This window comes from Entelurus aequoreus, linkage group LG13 (assembly GCF_033978785.1).
Source record: "Entelurus aequoreus isolate RoL-2023_Sb linkage group LG13, RoL_Eaeq_v1.1, whole genome shotgun sequence".
Lineage (NCBI taxonomy): Eukaryota > Metazoa > Chordata > Actinopteri > Syngnathiformes > Syngnathidae > Entelurus > Entelurus aequoreus.
Window position 1 is genome coordinate 14,054,835 of NC_084743.1, and position 19,098 is coordinate 14,073,932.

The 19,098-nt window shown below is 36.0% G+C and overlaps 1 protein-coding gene across 8 annotated transcripts in view; it reads left to right on the forward strand.

Moving 5' to 3' along the window:
* The window catches only part of stxbp5l (syntaxin binding protein 5L), a 516,749-nt gene that overhangs the window by 462,490 nt on the left and 35,161 nt on the right, over positions 1-19,098 (forward strand). For all 8 annotated transcript variants that reach the window (XM_062067482.1, XM_062067484.1, XM_062067485.1 and 5 more), the window contains one exon: positions 5,406-5,585. In XM_062067482.1, the coding sequence (XP_061923466.1) occupies positions 5,406-5,585 (180 nt within the window). The remainder of the gene's footprint in view (positions 1-5,405; positions 5,586-19,098) is intronic.

Below are 19,098 nucleotides of genomic sequence, written 5' to 3' on the forward strand. Positions count from 1 at the left end.
GTGGATCTACATTAGCTTCATTTTGCAACACACTTACAGAAACAATTTAACTTTAACATGTAAGCAAATACGCAACTGCGTCCATTTTGGTCCTTCACCAATCTCTATTTCTTCGGAATCAAAATATATGTTCATATTTTATTTTATTATTTGCGCACTATTGATTAGCGATTCACCGAAAATTTGTCACACCAAAAAAGACTTGACACCGAAACAGCCCTGCCGAAACCGGATGTTGCGATTGTCAGGTTCAAACACTGATGACATCTATTAAACAAGACAAGAAGTAAGGAATCAAACAGAGACAGAATTAAATTTGTCTCAATGAGGAGAAACGCATAGACCTGTACCCATGTACAGTGTTCCACCACTCTCTGACGAAAGATTGCACGCCTCCTCTTTTATTTGGACTTTCCCTGATTACATGGCAACAGCTGTTTCTAAGGGAAGGGGGTCGTAAACAGCCGCTGCCATTGGTCACAAAACAGTTCAAAGAAAAAGTGCCTGGAGGCTTTGTAGATCTCGGGTCAAGACAAAATCTTCCTGTGGATTACAATACATCAAAGAAACCGACACCCTCATGTCGCTCCCCATCCTACACGGTGGAGTTTTAAAAGCCTTTTGCTTGGTAGGATCAAAGACAGCTTTTGTCCTCTCGCACGGCGAGCTGAACTCAATGCAACACAAAGTTTTGTGATAACTTAGATACAATTATTCTGACATATAGTTTAATATATTTTGGAGGGTTCTAATATTTTTGGGCTGTTCAGTAGAGGCAACACCGACATCAGCGTGGATCTACATTAGCTTCATTTTGCAACACACTTACAGAAACAATTTAACTTTAACATGTAAGCAAATACGCAACTGCGTCCATTTTGGTCCTTCACCAATCTCTATTTCTTCGGAATTAAAATATATGTTCATATTTTATTTTATTATTTGCGCACTATTGTTTAGCGATTCACCGAAAATTTGTCACACCAAAAAAGACTTGACACCGAAACAGCCCTGCTGAAACCGGATGTTGCGATTGTCAGGTTCAAACACTGATGACATCTATTAAACAAGACAAGAAGTAAGGAATCAAACAGAGACAGAATTAAATTTGTCTCAATGAGGAGAAACGCGTAGACCTGTACCCATGTACAGTGTTCCACCACGCTCTGACGAAAGATTGCACGCCTCCTCTTTTATTTGGACTTTCCCTGATTACATGGCAACAGCTGTTTCTAAGGGAAGGGGGTCGTAAACAGCCGCTGCCTTTGGTTACAAAACAGTTCAAAGAAAAAGTGCCTGGAGGCTTTGTAGATCTCGGGTCAAGACAAAATCTTCCTGTGGATTACAATACATCAAAGAAACCGACACCCTCATGTCGCTCCCCATCCTACACGGTGGAGTTTTAAAAGCCTTTTGCTTGGTAGGATCAAAGACAGCTTTTGTCCTCTCGCACGGCGAGCTGAACTCAATGCAACACAAAGTTTTGTGATAACTTAGATACAATTATTCTGACATATAGTTTAATATATTTTGGAGGGTTCTAATATTTTTGGGCTGTTCAGTAGAGGCAACACCGACATCAGCGTGGATCTACATTAGCTTCATTTTGCAACACACTTACAGAAACAATTTAACTTTAACATGTAAGCAAATACGCAACTGCGTCCATTTTGGTCCTTCACCAATCTCTATTTCTTCGGAATTAAAATATATGTTCATATTTTATTTTATTATTTGCGCACTATTGTTTAGCGATTCACCGAAAATTTGTCACACCAAAAAAGACTTGACACCGAAACAGCCCTGCTGAAACCGGATGTTGCGATTGTCAGGTTCAAACACTGATGACATCTATTAAACAAGACAAGAAGTAAGGAATCAAACAGAGACAGAATTAAATTTGTCTCAATGAGGAGAAACGCGTAGACCTGTACCCATGTACAGTGTTCCACCACGCTCTGACGAAAGATTGCACGCCTCCTCTTTTATTTGGACTTTCCCTGATTACATGGCAACAGCTGTTTCTAAGGGAAGGGGGTCGTAAACAGCCGCTGCCTTTGGTTACAAAACAGTTCAAAGAAAAAGTGCCTGGAGGCTTTGTAGATCTCGGGTCAAGACAAAATCTTCCTGTGGATTACAATACATCAAAGAAACCGACACCCTCATGTCGCTCCCCATCCTACACAGTGGAGTTTTAAAAGCCTTTTGCTTGGTAGGATCAAAGACAGCTTTTGTCCTCTCGCACGGCGAGCTGAACTCAATGTAACACAAAGTTTTTGTGATAACTTAGAAACAATTATTCTAACAACTTCCCCTCCGCACTGAATCAAGGAGCCGACCAGCTCTGCACGGCCCCCCGAGGGGAAGTGGGTAAAGCGGCGAGCGGGTCAGACGCCAGATATGACATCATCTGGTGTCATCTAATGTGGCGTTTTGCAATAGCCTGCAGACCAAAACGTTGACAAATACGCCAGAAAAGCAAGGTTTTGGAAGACGTGAAACAAGCCTGATCTGTTTTTGTTAATGCTTCAATTTTGTTGTTGTTGTTGTGCCTCTTTCTCCTTCCTCTCTGCAACCTTGTCACACATTTCCCTTTTCTTCTGATGACTATCTCTCCTCTTAACATCCGCCTGCTCCTCTCACACATAAATATACTCAATATCTGTCAGCACAAGTCCTTTTGCAGGGACTAGACAAATATTTTCACTCGGGGGCCACATTGAGAGAAAAATGTGTCTGGGGGGGCCAATGTGTATGTGTGTATAAATTGTATAATTTAATTCCTTATTTTCAGGAACACTAATACCAAAAGTCACAATGTCCAATAGAATTCTAAAAAAGTTATGACAGACCACCTAAAAAAAACGGAATGGATTTTTACAGTTTTTTACAGAGTGAGACACCCAAAATGTACATTAAAATAAAGAAAAAGGGATTTGCAATATTAGCTATGAACAATAAAACACTGAATATTAACAACATATGAACGTCGCTCCTCTTTTACGTGGGATTTACAATATTAACTACGAACAATAAAACACTGAATATTAACAACGTATGAACGTCGCTCCTCTTTTACGTGGGATTCACAATATTAGCTATGAACAATAAAACACTAAATATTAACAACATGAACGTCGCTCTTTTTTTACGTGAGATTTACAATATTAACTATGAACAATAAAACACTGAATATTAACAACATATGAACGTCGCTCCTCTTTTACGTGGGATCTACAATATTAACTATGAACAATAAAACACTGAATATTAACAACATATGAAAGTCGCTCCTCTTTTACGTGGGATTTACAATATTAGCTATGAACAATAAAACACTAAATATTAACAACATATGAAAGTCGCTCCTCTTTTACGTGGGATTTACAATATTAACTACGAACAATGAAACACTGAATATTAACAACATATGAACGTCGCTCCTCTTTTACGTTGGATTCACAATATTAGCTATTAACAATAAAACCCTGAATATTAACAACATATGAACGTCGCTCCTCTTTTACGTGGGATCTAAAATATTAACTACGAACAATAAAACACGGAATATTAACAACATATGAACATCGCTACTCTTTTACATGTGATTTACAATATAAGCTACGAACAATAAATTACTTAATATTAACAACATATGAACATCGCTCCTCTTTTACGTGGGATTCACAATATTAACTACGAACAATAAAACACTGAATATTAACAACATATGAACATCGCTCCTCTTTTACGTGGGATTTACAATATTAGCTACGAACAATAAAACACTGAATATTAACAACATATGAATGTCGCTTCTCTTTTACGTGGGATTTACAATATTAGCTATGAATAATAAAACACTGAATATTAACAACATATGAACGTCGCTCCTGTTTTACGTGGGATTTACAATATTAGCTATAAACAATAAAACACTGAATATTAACAACATATGAAAGTCGCTCCTTTTTTACGTGGGATTTACAATATTAGCTACGAACAATAAAACACTGAATATCAACAACATATGAACATCGCTCCTCTTTTACGTGGGATTTACAATATTAGCTATGAACAATAAAACACTGAATATTAACAACATATGAAAGTCGCTCCTCTTTTACGTGGGATTTACAATATTAGCTACGAACAATAAAACACTGAATATTAACAACATATGAACGTCGCTCCTCTTTTACGTGGGATTTACAATATTAGCTATGAACAATAAAACACTGAATATTAACAACATATGAAAGTCGCTCCTCTTTTACGTGGGATTTACAATATTAGCTACGAACAATAAAACACTGAATATTAACAACATATGAATGTCGCTTCTCTTTTACGTGGGATTTACAATATTAGCTATGAACAATAAAACACTGAATATTAACAACATATGAACGTCGCTCCTGTTTTACGTGGGATTTACAATATTAGCTATAAACAATAAAACACTGAATATTAACAACATATGAAAGTCGCTCCTTTTTTACGTGGGATTTACAATATTAGCTACGAACAATAAAACACTGAATATCAACAACATATGAACATCGCTCCTCTTTTACGTGGGATTTACAATATTAGCTATGAACAATAAAACACTGAATATTAACAACATATGAAAGTCGCTCCTCTTTTACGTGGGATTTACAATATTAGCTACGAACAATAAAACACTGAATATTAACAACATATGAACATCGCTCCTCTTTTACGTGGGATTTACAATATTAGCTACGAACAATAAAACACTGAATATTAACAACATATGAACGTCGCTCCTCTTTTACGTGGGATTTACAATATTAGCTATGAACAATAAAACACTGAATATTAACAACATATGAACAGTGTCCTCTTTTACGTGGGATTTACAATATTAACTACGAACAATAAAACACGGAATATTAACAACATATGAATGTCGCTCCTCTTTTACGTGGGATTTACAATATTAACTATGAACAATAAAACACTGAATATTAACAACATACGAACATTGTCCTCTTTTACGTGGGATTTACAATTTTAGCTACGAACAATAAAACACTAAATATTAACAACATATGAAAGTCGCTCCTCTTTTACGTTGGATTTACAATATTAACTATGAACAATAAAACACTGAATATTAACAACATATGAACGTCGCTCCTCTTTTACGTGGGATTTACAATATTAACTCTGAACAATAAAACACTGACGCTGTATTTTGCCCAGGTCTGAACTCCACGCAAAACCAAACTTTTAACGACAACTTTTTAACCAATTTGGCACTTTTCCATGTTCCTGCATTGTAAGAAGTGACTCGTGCCGACAGATATTGAGGTAGCAAACTGAACAGCTGTGGAACGTGACCTTGTTTCCCCTCCTAATGCTTTGCGTCATTGCAGATCATGTCAATGGACATTGCACTAGCCCCACCTCCCAGCCCTGCTCGGCGGGGAAGCCTCGCATCCCGACGGGTCCCGAGGGGCCACGGCTTGCCCGCAGAGGCCCTGGCCGGCCGCCGTTCCGCAAGGCCCAGTCCGCCGCTTGCATGGAGATCTCTTTGCCTGTGTCCCACACTGAAGGTGTGTGCTTGTCCTCCCGACCCCCCTAACCTCTAACACCCTGTCCCCTCCAATAAGTGCATGCTCACCTTGCAACCTGCCAGCAGGCTACACACACCAAGTCTATGCTAATGCCAGTTTGCAGCATTCAGTTATTATTGACAATACCTCTAAATAATATTGAAATCACTGCAGAAGTTCCAGAATTAGCTGGAAAATGATTCACTTTATACATGTTGTGTGATGTCATGTATACAGTATTGCACAACAGTAGCAATAACCTACTGTATAACAATTGCACCCTTGAACAATTGTCATTATTTAGGTGATGTTCCAAAATAATGGAAATCCGACAATTCGATTCAAAATCGGTTCTTGATTCAACATTTATACTGATTTTCGAAATGTGTTATTTGGTATAATAATGACAACTAGAAAATTCACGCAGAAAAGTATCCAAATCCATTATTTTTAGGTTTAAACGTACAAAATTAGCTAAAAAAGCTAGCATAAGACATTAGCATACTAATATATAAAAGACGTTGGCATACTTCTAAGATGGCGCCGAGTATCAAAATCCATGATTTTTAGGTTTAAACGTACAAAATTAGCTAAAAAAGCTAGCATAAAACGTTAGCATACTAATATAACAGATGTTGGTATTCTTCTAAGATGCCGCCAAGTATCCAAATCCTTGATTTTTAGGTTTGAATATACACAATTAGCTAAAAAGCTAGCATAAAACATTAGCATAATAATACAAACGCAATGGCATACTTCTAAGATGGCGCCAAGAATCCAAATCGATGATTTTTAGGTTTAAACGTACAAAATTAGCTAAAAAAGCTAGCATAAAACATTAGCATACTAATATAAAAGATGTCGGCATACTTCTAAGATGGCGCCGAGTATCAAAATCTATGATTTTTATGTTTAAATATACAAAATTAGCTCTAAAGCTAGCATAAAACGTTAGCATACTAATATAAAAGACGTTGTCATACTTCTAAGATGCCGCCAAGAATCCAAATCCATGATTTTTTGGTCTAAACATACAAAATGAGCTAAAAAAAGTTAGCATAAAACGTTAGCATACTAGTATAAAAGACGTTGGCATACTTCTAAGATGCCGCCAAGAATCCAAATCCATTATTTTTAGGTCTAAACATACAAAATGAGCTAAAAAGTTAGCATAAAATGTTAGTATACTAATATATAAGATGTTGGCATACTTCTAAGATGGTGCCAAGTGTCAAAATCTATGATTTGTAAGTTTAAACATACAAAATTTGCTAAAGAGCTAGCATAAAACATTAGCATACTTATTTAAAAGACGTTGGCATACTTCTAAGATGCCACCAAGAATCCAAATCCATTATTTTTAGGTTGAAACATACTAAATTAACTAAAAAGCTAGCATAAAACGTTAGCATACTAATATAAAAGACGTTAGCATACTTCTAAGATGCCGCCAAGAATCCAAATCCATTATTTTTAGGTTCAAACATACAAAATGAGCTAAAAAAGCTAGCATAAAACGTTAGCATACTATTATAAAAGACGTTGGCATTCTTCTAAGATGGCGCCGTGTATCAAAATCTATGATTTTTAGGTTTGAATATACACAATTAGCTCAAAAGCTAGCATAAAACATTAGCTTAATAATATAAACGCAATGGCATACTTCTAAAGTGGCGCCAAGAATCCAAATCCATGATTTTTAGGTTTAAATATACACAATTAGCTAAAAAAGCTAGCATAAAACATTAGCATTCTAATATTAGAGATGTTAGCATACTTCCATTATTGAGCCAAGCATCAAAATCCATGATGTTCAGGATTAAACATACAGATGTAGTTAAAAAGCTAGCGTAAAATGTTAGCATTCAAACGTGATGACATATGACAAGTTAGCGTACTTCTAAGGTAGCGCCAAGTATTCAAATTTTAGGTGTAAACATACAAAATCAGCTGAACAGCTGGTATAACAAGTTAGCATACTAACATTACCATAGTTTATTTATTTATGAATTTTAGGTTTAAACATATCAAATGAGCTAAAAAGCTAGCATAAAACATTAGCATTCTAACATCCAGCATGATGACATAGGACAAGTTAGCGTACTTTTAAGGTAGCGCCAAGTATTAAAATTCATGATATTTAGATCTAAACATAAAATATTAACTAAAAAGCTAGCAAAAAAATAAAAACGGATAGCATGCTAACGTTGTCACAAGTATGCTAACAGCTAACGTGCGAAAAAAAAATATATATATTTTTTTTTTATTCTTAAAAAAAATGTAATAATATTTTTTAAAAAATAAAAAAATTTGAGCTCTTTTAAATATATTTTTTTAATTTCCAATCTATTTTTGAATCAAAATAAATCAGAATAAATGTTTTTTGCACCCCTAAATATAGACGTGCTCCATGAAACTGTTCTGTACTTCTGCAGCTTGCATTAGCATCGCCAGCTAATACAACAAGTAGATACAAACATTGTGTTGCTTGTATCAACAAAATGGCAGGCATATTCACATCTTTTTCCAGAAAAGTCCGGTCTCATCACAATTAAAACTTGCTGTGGCCTGCTTCGTTAACTCCTCCATACTTGGGAGCGCCATTAATGTACTCTTTGGGGGGGAAATATTGTTAGCTTGTTAGCATTAGCATTCTGTTCACTCTGGTTGAGGCTAATAATCACACTGACTACTTTTACAACATTTAATAAAGTAAATAGTTAATATTGGATGTCATTCATCTGTAAATAACAATATATAAATAATGTCAGTGTTTATCTCACATTGACAGCACGAACGCGTCACTTTAGCTTATTAGCATTAGCATTCTGTTCACTCTGGTTGAGGCTAATAACCACACAAATAAAGTGTCACTGACTACGTTTACAACATCTAATGAAGTAAATAGTTCATATTTGATGTAATTTATCTGTAAATAACAATATATAAATAATAAATGTCAGTGTTTATCTCAGATTGACAGCACGAACGCTTTAGCTTGTTAGCATTAGCATTCTGTTCACACGAGTTGTGGCTAATAATCACACAAATGGAGTGTCAATGACTACTTTTACAACATTAAAGAAGTAAATAGTTCATATTTGATGTCATTTATCTGTAAATAACAATATATAAATAATAAATGTCAGTGTTTATCTCACATTGACAGCACGAACGCTTTAGCTTGTTAGCATTAGCATTCTGTTCACACGGGTTGAGGCTAATAACCACATAAATGGAGTGTCACTAACTACTTTTACAACATTTAATGATGTAAGTAGTTAATATTTGATGTCATTTATCTGTAAATAACAATATATAAATAATAAATGTCAGTGTTTATCTCAGATTGACAGCACGAACGCTTTAGCTTGTTAGCATTAGCATTCTGTTCACACGGGTTGTGGCTAATAATCACACAAATGGAGTGTCAATGACTACTTTTACAACATTTAATGAAGTAAATAGTTCATATTTGATGTCATTTATCTGTAAATAACAATATATAAATAATAAATGTCAGTGTTTATCTCACATTGACAGCACGAACGCTTTAGCTTGTTAGCATTAGCATTCTGTTCACACGGGTTGTGGTTAATACTCACACAAATGGAGTGTCACTGACTACTTTTACAACATTTAATGAAGTAAATAGTTAATATCTGTAGATAACAATATATAAATGTCAGTGTTTATCTCACAATTTACAACACGAACATGTTGCTTTAGCTTGTCAGCATTAGCATTCTGTTCACTCTGGTTGAGGCTAATAAATACACTGACTACTTTTACAACATTTAATGAAGTAAATAGTTCATATTTGATGTCATTTATCCGTAAATAACAATATATAAATAATGTCAGCGTTTATCTCACATTGACAGCACAAACACTTTGCTTTAGCTTGTTAGCATTAGCATTCTGTTCACTCTGGTTGAGGCTAATAATCACACAAATGGAGTGTCAATGACTACTTTTACAACATTTAATGAAGTAAGTAGTTCATATTTGATGTAATTTATCTGTAGATAACAATATATAAATGTCAGTGTTTATCTCACAATTTACAACACGAACATGTTGCTTTAGCTTGTCAGCATTAGCATTCTGTTCACTCTGGTCGAGGCTAATAATCACACTGACTACTTTTACAACATTTAATGAAGTAAATAGTTCATATTTGATGTCATTTATCTGTAAATAACAATATATAAATAATGTCAGTGTTTATCTCACATTGACAACACAAACACTTCGCTTTAGCTTGTTAGCATTAGCATTCTGTTCACTCTGGTTGAGGCTAATAATCACACTGACTACTTTTACAACATTTAATGAAGTAAATAGTTCATATTTGATGTTATTTACCTTTGTTGCACCTGTGTACTGCTTCCTTATTTCACATTTATCCAACAAAGTCTCAAGAGTCGTAAGCAGCTGAGGTCGTTGCTTTATACTCCTCTGTAAATATGTTTAAAGAGTCTGTCCACTTCTCGTAGCTTCGCGTATTGAAATTAAGTTTGTAAAAAAACCAACATAACAAAATAATATAACTCATGCATATAGTTTAAAGACTAGGGCTGAGTAAAGACACTCCAAGATAGTTCTTCCACTGATCAGCCTTCTTCAGCACAAATATTCCCTACAAGAGTTCCTGCAAGTGGAAAGTTCCTTTTGTTCTTCTTTCTTTCCTTTGTCAAGTTTGTTGTAATAGAAATACTCAAGAAATAAGAAATAAACAAGTTGCCGCGCATATTCTGATGTTGGAAAAATAAGATTTAGGAACGCCCCCAACTGTGTTTGACAGCTAGAACCTTCCGAAAGTTCCACCGAGCTGGCAGGAACTCTGAAAAGTTCCTGAAGGACTAAATCTACCCGGGTAGTTTTCGGTGGAAACAAAGGGGGACATTTTATATGGGAAGGTGTAAAAGCTGCTGTAGCGTGGTATACCACATGTTCATACATGAAGGTGGTATAACCACATGTTCATACATGAAGGTGTTATAACCACAAGGTGGTATAACCACATGTTCATACATGAAGGTGGTATAACCACATGTTCATACATGAAGGTGTTATAACCACAAGGTGGTATAACCACATGTTCATACATGAAGGTGGTATAACCACATGTTCATACATGAAGGTGGTATAACCACATGTTCATACATGAAGGTGGTATAACCACATGTTCATACATGAAGGTGGTATAACCACATGTTCATACATGAAGGTGGTATAACCACATGTTCATACATGAAGGTGGTATAACCACAAGGTGGTATAACCACATGTTCATACATGAAGGTGGTATAACCACTTGTTCATACATGAAGGTGGTATAACCACATGTTCATACATGAAGGTGGTATAACCACAAGGTGGTATAACCACATGTTCATACATGAAGGTGGTATAACCACATGTTCATACATGAAGGTGGTATAACCACATGTTCATACATGAAGGTGGTATAACCACATGTTCATACATTAAGGTGGTATAACCACAAGGTGGTATAACCACATGTTCATACATGAAGGTGGTATAACCACTTGTTCATACATGAAGGTGGTATAACCACATGTTCATACATGAAGGTGGTATAACCACAAGGTGGTATAACCACATGTTCATACATGAAGGTGGTATAACCACATGTTCATACATGAAGGTGGTATAACCACATGTTCATACATGAAGGTGGTATAACCACATGTTCATACATTAAGGTGGTATAACCACAAGGTGGTATAACCACATGTTCATACATGAAGGTGGTATAACCACATGTTCATACATGAAGGTGGTATAACCACATGTTCATACATGAAGGTGGTATAACCACATGTTCATACATGAAGGTGGTATAACCACAAGGTGGTATAACCACATGTTCATACATGAAGGTGGTATAACCACATGTTCATACATGAAGGTGGTATAACCACATGTTCATACATGAAGGTGGTATAACCACATGTTCATACATTAAGGTGGTATAACCACAAGGTGGTATAACCACATGTTCATACATGAAGGTGGTATAACCACTTGTTCATACATGAAGGTGGTATAACCACATGTTCATACATGAAGGTGGTATAACCACAAGGTGGTATAACCACATGTTCATACATGAAGGTGGTATAACCACATGTTCATACATGAAGGTGGTATAACCACATGTTCATACATGAAGGTGGTATAACCACATGTTCATACATTAAGGTGGTATAACCACAAGGTGGTATAACCACATGTTCATACATGAAGGTGGTATAACCACATGTTCATACATGAAGGTGGTATAACCACATGTTCATACATGAAGGTGGTATAACCACATGTTCATACATGAAGGTGGTATAACCACATGTTCATACATGAAGGTGGTATAACCACATGTTCATACATGAAGGTGGTATAACCACTTGTTCATACATGAAGGTGGTATAACCACATGTTCATACATGAAGGTGGTATAACCACAAGGTGGTATAACCACATGTTCATACATGAAGGTGGTATAACCACATGTTCGTACATGAAGGTGGTATAACCACATGTTCATACATGAAGGTGGTATAACCACATGTTCATACATGAAGGTGGTATAACCACATGTTCATACATGAAGGTGGTATAACCACATGTTCATACATGAAGGTGGTATAACCACATGTTCATACATCAAGGTGGTATAACCACAAGGTGGTACAACCACATGTTCATACATCAAGGTGGTATAACCACATGTTCATACATCAAGGTGGTATAACCACATGTTCATACATCAAGGTGGTATAACCACAAGGTGGTACAACCACATGTTCATACATCAAGGTGGTGTAACCACAAGGTGTACAACCACATGTTCATACATGAAGGTGGTAAAACCACATGTTCATACATGAAGGTGGTATAACGACATGGTGTATAACCACATGTTCATACATGAAGGTGGTATAACCACATGTTCATACATGAAGGTGGTATAACCACAAGGTGTATAACCACATGTTCATACATGAAGGTGGTATAACCACAAGGTGTATAACCACATGTTCATACCTGAAGGTGGTAAAACCACATGTTCATACATGAAGGTGGTAAAACCACAAGGTGGTATAACCACATGTTCATACATGAAGGTGGTATAACCACCAGGTGGTATAACCACCAGGTGGTATAACCACAAAGTGGTATAACCACAAGGTGTATAACCACCAGGTGGTATAACCACAAGGTGGTATAACCACAAAGTGGTATAACCACAAGGTGTATAACCACCAGGTGGTATAACCACAAGGTGTATAACCACAAAGTGGTATAACCACATGGCGTATAACCACCAGGTGGTATAACCACAAGGTGGTATAACCACAAGGTGTATAACCACAAAGTGGTATAACCACAAGGTGTATAACCACAAGGTGTATAACCACCAGGTGGTATAACCACAAGGTGGTATAACCACAATGTGGTATAACCACCAGGTGGTATAACCACATGTTCATACATAAAGGTGGTATAACCACATGTTGATACATGAAGGTGGTATAACCACAAGGTGGTATAACAACAAGGTGGGACAACCACATGTTGATACATGAAGGTGGTATAACCACAACCACAAGGTGTATAACCACAAGGTGGTATAACCACATGTTCATACATAAAGGTGTGCAAGACGACTACAAAGATGATCTTCCCAATGTGTCACTGTCTGACATCTTCTCTACTTTCCTTTCTATCCTACCTCTGTTTTTGCAACACCACCCCACCGTGTCCACGCCACCCCACCGTGTCCACATTTACCAAAAAGCCTCCTTGGGTGCGACAACATTAAAGAGATGAATAGAAGTGTAAATGTGATTTGCACTCTGACATTTTACCTCCTCATTGTGTTCACACTCCCACTCTCATCCACACCATCTTTCAATGAAATCACCCAGCAGGCTTTACCTGTTCTATGGGTGTGTGTGTGTGTGTGTGTGTGTGTGTGTGTGTGTGTGTGTGTGTGTGTGTGTGTGTGTGTGTGTGTGTGTGTGTGTGTGTGTGTGTGTGTGTGTGTGTGTGTGTGTGTGTGTGTGTGTGTGTGTGTGTGTGTGTGTGTGTGTGTGTGTGTGTGTGTGTGTGTGTGTGTTCTTGTATTTTTGCCCTTCTTGAGACATCAACAAGGAAAAGTAGCTTCCATATGAGGAGGTGTGAACAAGTGATGACATAAATCATGGTCCCAATACAGAAAACCATTGCATCTAATGGAGAGCCAAATACTAGAGTCCGTGAACATTGCTCCAAAGTCAGGATTTGTTTTGTTGATTTAATGTGCATACGTCTCATATGTGACCACACATACACTACAGTACTAAGACTATAGTGGCCATTAACAGTTAGCTTCTACAGCTGGGTTGCCCAAAGTGCGGCACAGGGGCCATCTGTGGTTAGCTGTTAGCATACTTTCGACCTTAAGCACATTACAAAAAAACAAAAAATAGAAATCTCATTTGCACCCCCTGGTGGTGAAATATATCAACATGAGGGTGGTCCCAAAAAGGAGAGATTTTTGTAATCGACTGTGTGTCGGTTTTAAAAGTGTGCCCCCTCTGGTCAACATATGAAATAACAAGTGTGTGTAAAAATTTAAAGCGCTCCCCCTCTGGTCAACATATAAAATAACAAGTGTGTGTTCAAATTTAAAGTGCTCCCCCTCCGGTCAACATATGAAATAACAAGTGTGTGTAAAAATGTAAAGTGCTCCCCATCTGGTCAACATATGAAATAACAAGTGTGTGTAAGGAATTGAAATGCGCCCCCTTTGGCCAAAATTAATTGAAAAAAACAAATAAATATGTATATCGAGAAATAGTGTAATAACTTGAATTAAATAATGGAGATTAAATACCAATTACAAACAAAAAATTGAAAAAAAAATTCTATATAATATTTTTCTCACAATGTGTCGACTTTTTTTTTCTAAAACTGGGAACAATTTCTCATTTTCTTTCTGTTTCTGTAATATCGCAATATTTTCACATAAAATGACTACCCTTTTTATGTAAAATTATTACTTTGTATTGCAAAATGGTGACATTTGTCATACAATTCTGACTTTTATCACAATATTGCCAATGTGTTTGTTGCTCTTGTAAAATAGTGACATTTATTGAGTAAAATGATGACTTTTGTCATCATTTTGACAAATAAAACTCCGATTATTATTATAATGTTGCCAAAATGTATCGTATTCATGTAATAACAAGTGTGTGTAAGACATTGAAATGCACCCCCTTTGGCCAAAATTAATACAAATAATAAAATAAAATATGTATATAGAGACATACTGTAATAAGTTGAAGTAAATAATGAAGATTAAAAAACAATTACCAACAAAAAATTCCCCCCCCAAAAAAAGTATTTTTCTCACAATGTGTCGACTTCAATTTCTCATTTTCTTTCTGTTTCTTTATCATTATTATATTATATATATATATATATATATATATATATATATATATATATATATATATATATATATATATATATATATATATATATATATATATATATATATATATATATATATATATATATATATATATTGTATTTATCATTATCATTATTTATCATTTATTATAATTTCTGTAATATTGTAATATTTTCACGGACAATTATTACTTTTTTATGTAAAATTATTACTTTTTAATGCAAAATGGTGACATTTGTCATATAAAATTCTGACTTTTATTACAATGTTGCCAATTTTTGTTGTTGTTCTTGTAAAATAGTGACATTTATTGAGTAAAATGATGACTTTTGTCACATTTTGCCAAATACAATTCCGATAATTATTATTATAATATTGACAACATTTTTAAGTTTTCCTATAAAATTATGACTTTTGTCGAGTAAAATTACAACTCTTTTCATAAAATTGCCAAAATGTTAAGCTTTTTCTTGTAAAATTGTGACTGTTATTGAGTAAAATTACAACTTTTGTCATAATATTGCACAAATGTTCAGTTTTTCTTGTAAAATTTTGACCTGCGTTGAGGAAAATTACGACTTTTATTATAATACTGCCTAAATTCTAAGTTTTTCTTGTGCAATTGTGACCTTTTTCTTGTGAAATTCCAACTCATTTTCCACAACAAGCTTTTTTATATTTGCATAGTATGTATATATTATTTATGTTATAAATACAAATCTTTATATATCTAGAAAGGCTGGTCCTAAAGAGGTAGGCATTTTTTGGAGGTCTCAAGAAGGTAAGAATTACGTGTGTGTGTGTGTGTGTGTGTGTGTGTGTGTGTGTGTGTGTGTGTGTGTGTGTGTGTGTGTGTGTAGAAAGGCTGGTCCTAAAGAGGTAGGCATTTTTTGGAGGTCTCAAGAAGGTAAGAATTACGTGTGTGTGTGTGTGTGTGTGTGTGTGTGTGTGTGTGTGTGTGTGTGTGTGTGTGTGTGTGTGTGTGTGTGTGTGTGTGTGTGTGTGTGTGTGTGTGTGTGTGTGTGTGTGTGTGTGTGTGTGTGTGTGTGTGTGTGTGTGTGTGTGTGTGGTAGTCCTATTCATATTATAGGCTGGCAGCTTGCAATGTCCCCCTGCCCCGGCAGTTTAAAACAAAAAGCACATTTAACAAATGGGCTGTCAAGTGTGAGAAATGAATCTCCTAATGGCACAGTTTTGGAGACATTTACCTCCGAAATTGCTGAGAAAATGGCTGCGTTTTAAATCGTAAACAGTAAATATAGCACTTAAGTTGTCAGCAGACATTTAAAACAAAGACACCGCCAAATTCAGCCCAATTCCTGGAAGTGCGTTTCATACAAATGGAGATAAAGAAAATGCTAATTGTAAGTTTGAGTCGTGGGTTAGGATGGGTACTGATTCCGATACTTTTTTGCCACCGATTGAATCCCACCGGTCCTACCAATTCACGCTATTTTAGGTGTTAACATACAAAATTAGCTGAACAGCTAGCATAAGACTTTAGCATGCTAACATAAGCATGCATACTTCCAAGATGGCGCCAAGTATCAAAATTCACGATTTTTAGGTTTAAACATCAAATGAGCTAAAAAGCTAGCATTAAACATTAGCATTCTAACGTCTGGTATGATGATATAGGACAAGTTAGCGTACTTCTATGGTATTAAAATGTACTATTTTAGGTGTAAACATTCAAAATTAGCTGAACAGCTAGCATAAGACTTTATTATGCTAACGTAAGCAGTCATACTTCCGAAATGGCGGCAAGTATCAAAATTCATGATTTTTAGGTTCAAACATATCAAATGAGCTAAAAGGCTAGCATAAAACATTAGCATTCTAACGTCCAGCATGATGATATAAGACAAGTTAGCGTATTTCTGCGGCAGAGCCAAGTATTAAAACGCATTATTTTAGGTGTAAACATACAAAATTAGCTGAAAGGCTAGCATAAGACTTTAGCATGCTAACATAATTACGCATACTTCCAATATAGTGCCACATATCAAAATTCACGATTTTTGGGTTTAAACATATCAAATGAGCTAAAAAGCTAGCATAAAACATTAGCATTCTAACGTCCAGCATGATAATATAGGACAAGTTAGCGTACTTCTACGGTATTAAAATGCGCTATTTTAGGTGTAAACATACACAATTAGCTGAACAGCTAGCATAAGACTTTAGCATGCTAACATAAGCATGCATACTTCCGAAATGGCGGCAAGTATCAAAATTCACGATTTTTAGGTTTAAACATATCAAATGAGCTAAAAAGCTAGCATAAAACAATAGCATTCTAACATCCAGCAAGATGATATAGGACAAGTTAGCGTACTTCTACGGTAGATTCAAGTATTAAAACGCACTATTTTAGGTGTAAACATACAAAGTGATCTGAACGGCTAGCATAAGACTTTAGCATGCTAACATAAGCATGCATACTTCCAAGATGGCGCCAAGTATCAAACTTCATGACTTTTAGGTTTAACCATACCAAATGAGCTAAAAAGCTAGCATACAACATTAGCATTCTAACGTCTACTTCTAAGGTAGTATTAAAATGCACTTTGTTGACTGAAATGTTGAAATCTTTGGCAAGCTAGGTAACGTTTGCTGTGGTCTGGAACAACATGGCGAACTAACAACTATCAGAAATCTAGCCAATATTACATACAGATAATGTGTCATGAGACATGCAAAACTAAATTATATACACAGAGGACATAGGTAAAGGATATTAAATGAGCTCAATTATACCTACAAATGAAGCATAATGAGGCAATATGTACATACAGCTAGCCTAAATAACATGTTAGCATCGATTAGCTTGCAGTCACACTAACTAAATATGCCTGATTAGAACTCCACACAAGTCAATATCATCAACAAAGCTCACCTTTGTCCATTCACGCCCAGCATAAAACTTTTGGTGGACAAAACGAGGCACGATGATGCAATTTGTACATACAGCTATCCTGATTAGCATGTTAGCAACAATTAGCTTGCAGTCACACTCTGACTAAATATGCCTGATTAGCACTCCACACACGTCTCACATCAACAAAGCTCACCCTTTGTGCATTCACGCACAGCATAAAACTTTTGGAGGACAAAACGAGGCACAATGATGCAATTTGTACATACAGCTATCTTGAATAGCATCAATCGATTAGCTTGCAGTCACACTCTGACTAAATATGTCTGATGAGCACTCCACAAAAGTCAATAACATCAACAAAGCTCACCTTTGTCCATTCATGCGCAGCATAAAACTTTTGGTGGACAAAACGAGGCACAATGATGCAATATTTACATACAGCTATCCTGAATAGCATGTTAGCATTGATTAGCTTGCAGTCACACTGACTAAATATGTCTGATTAGCACTCCACACAAGTCTAACATCAACAAAGCTCTCCTTTTTCCATTCATGCACAGCATAAAACTTTTGGTGGACAAAACGAGGCACAATGATGCAATTTGTACATACAGCTATCCTGAATAGCATGTTAGCATCGATTAGCTTGCAGTCACGCTCTGGCTAAATATGTCTGATTAGCACTCCACACAAGTCAATAACGTCAACAAAGCTCACCCTTTGTGCATTCACGCACAGCATAAAACTTTTGGTGGACAAAATGAGACAAAGAAGGAGTGGGAGATTTGACAATTACCAAAATGTCACGGAACATCTAACAAATTAAGATAAGCAATAAAAAAAATATGTAGGAGAAAATATAAATCACAAAGTCATTTTATTGCGTCCGTAATACAAGAGGTGTGTTTAGGTGTCCAATAGTGGGTATTAAACGTACCGTGTCTTCCTCTCCCTATCGTGCTACCATTACACGTGTGCTATATAATGTTGTTTATCAGTCCCGCTGCCTCACTTACCCCAGTGAGGAGCCAGCAGGATCGCTGCAATAATTGAAGGTCAACAAGCGGTGGTGGAGAGGCGGGTGATGTTAATGAGGCCTGCATGGCAGGAGGGAAACGGCTGGGGAAGCCATACCATTTCCA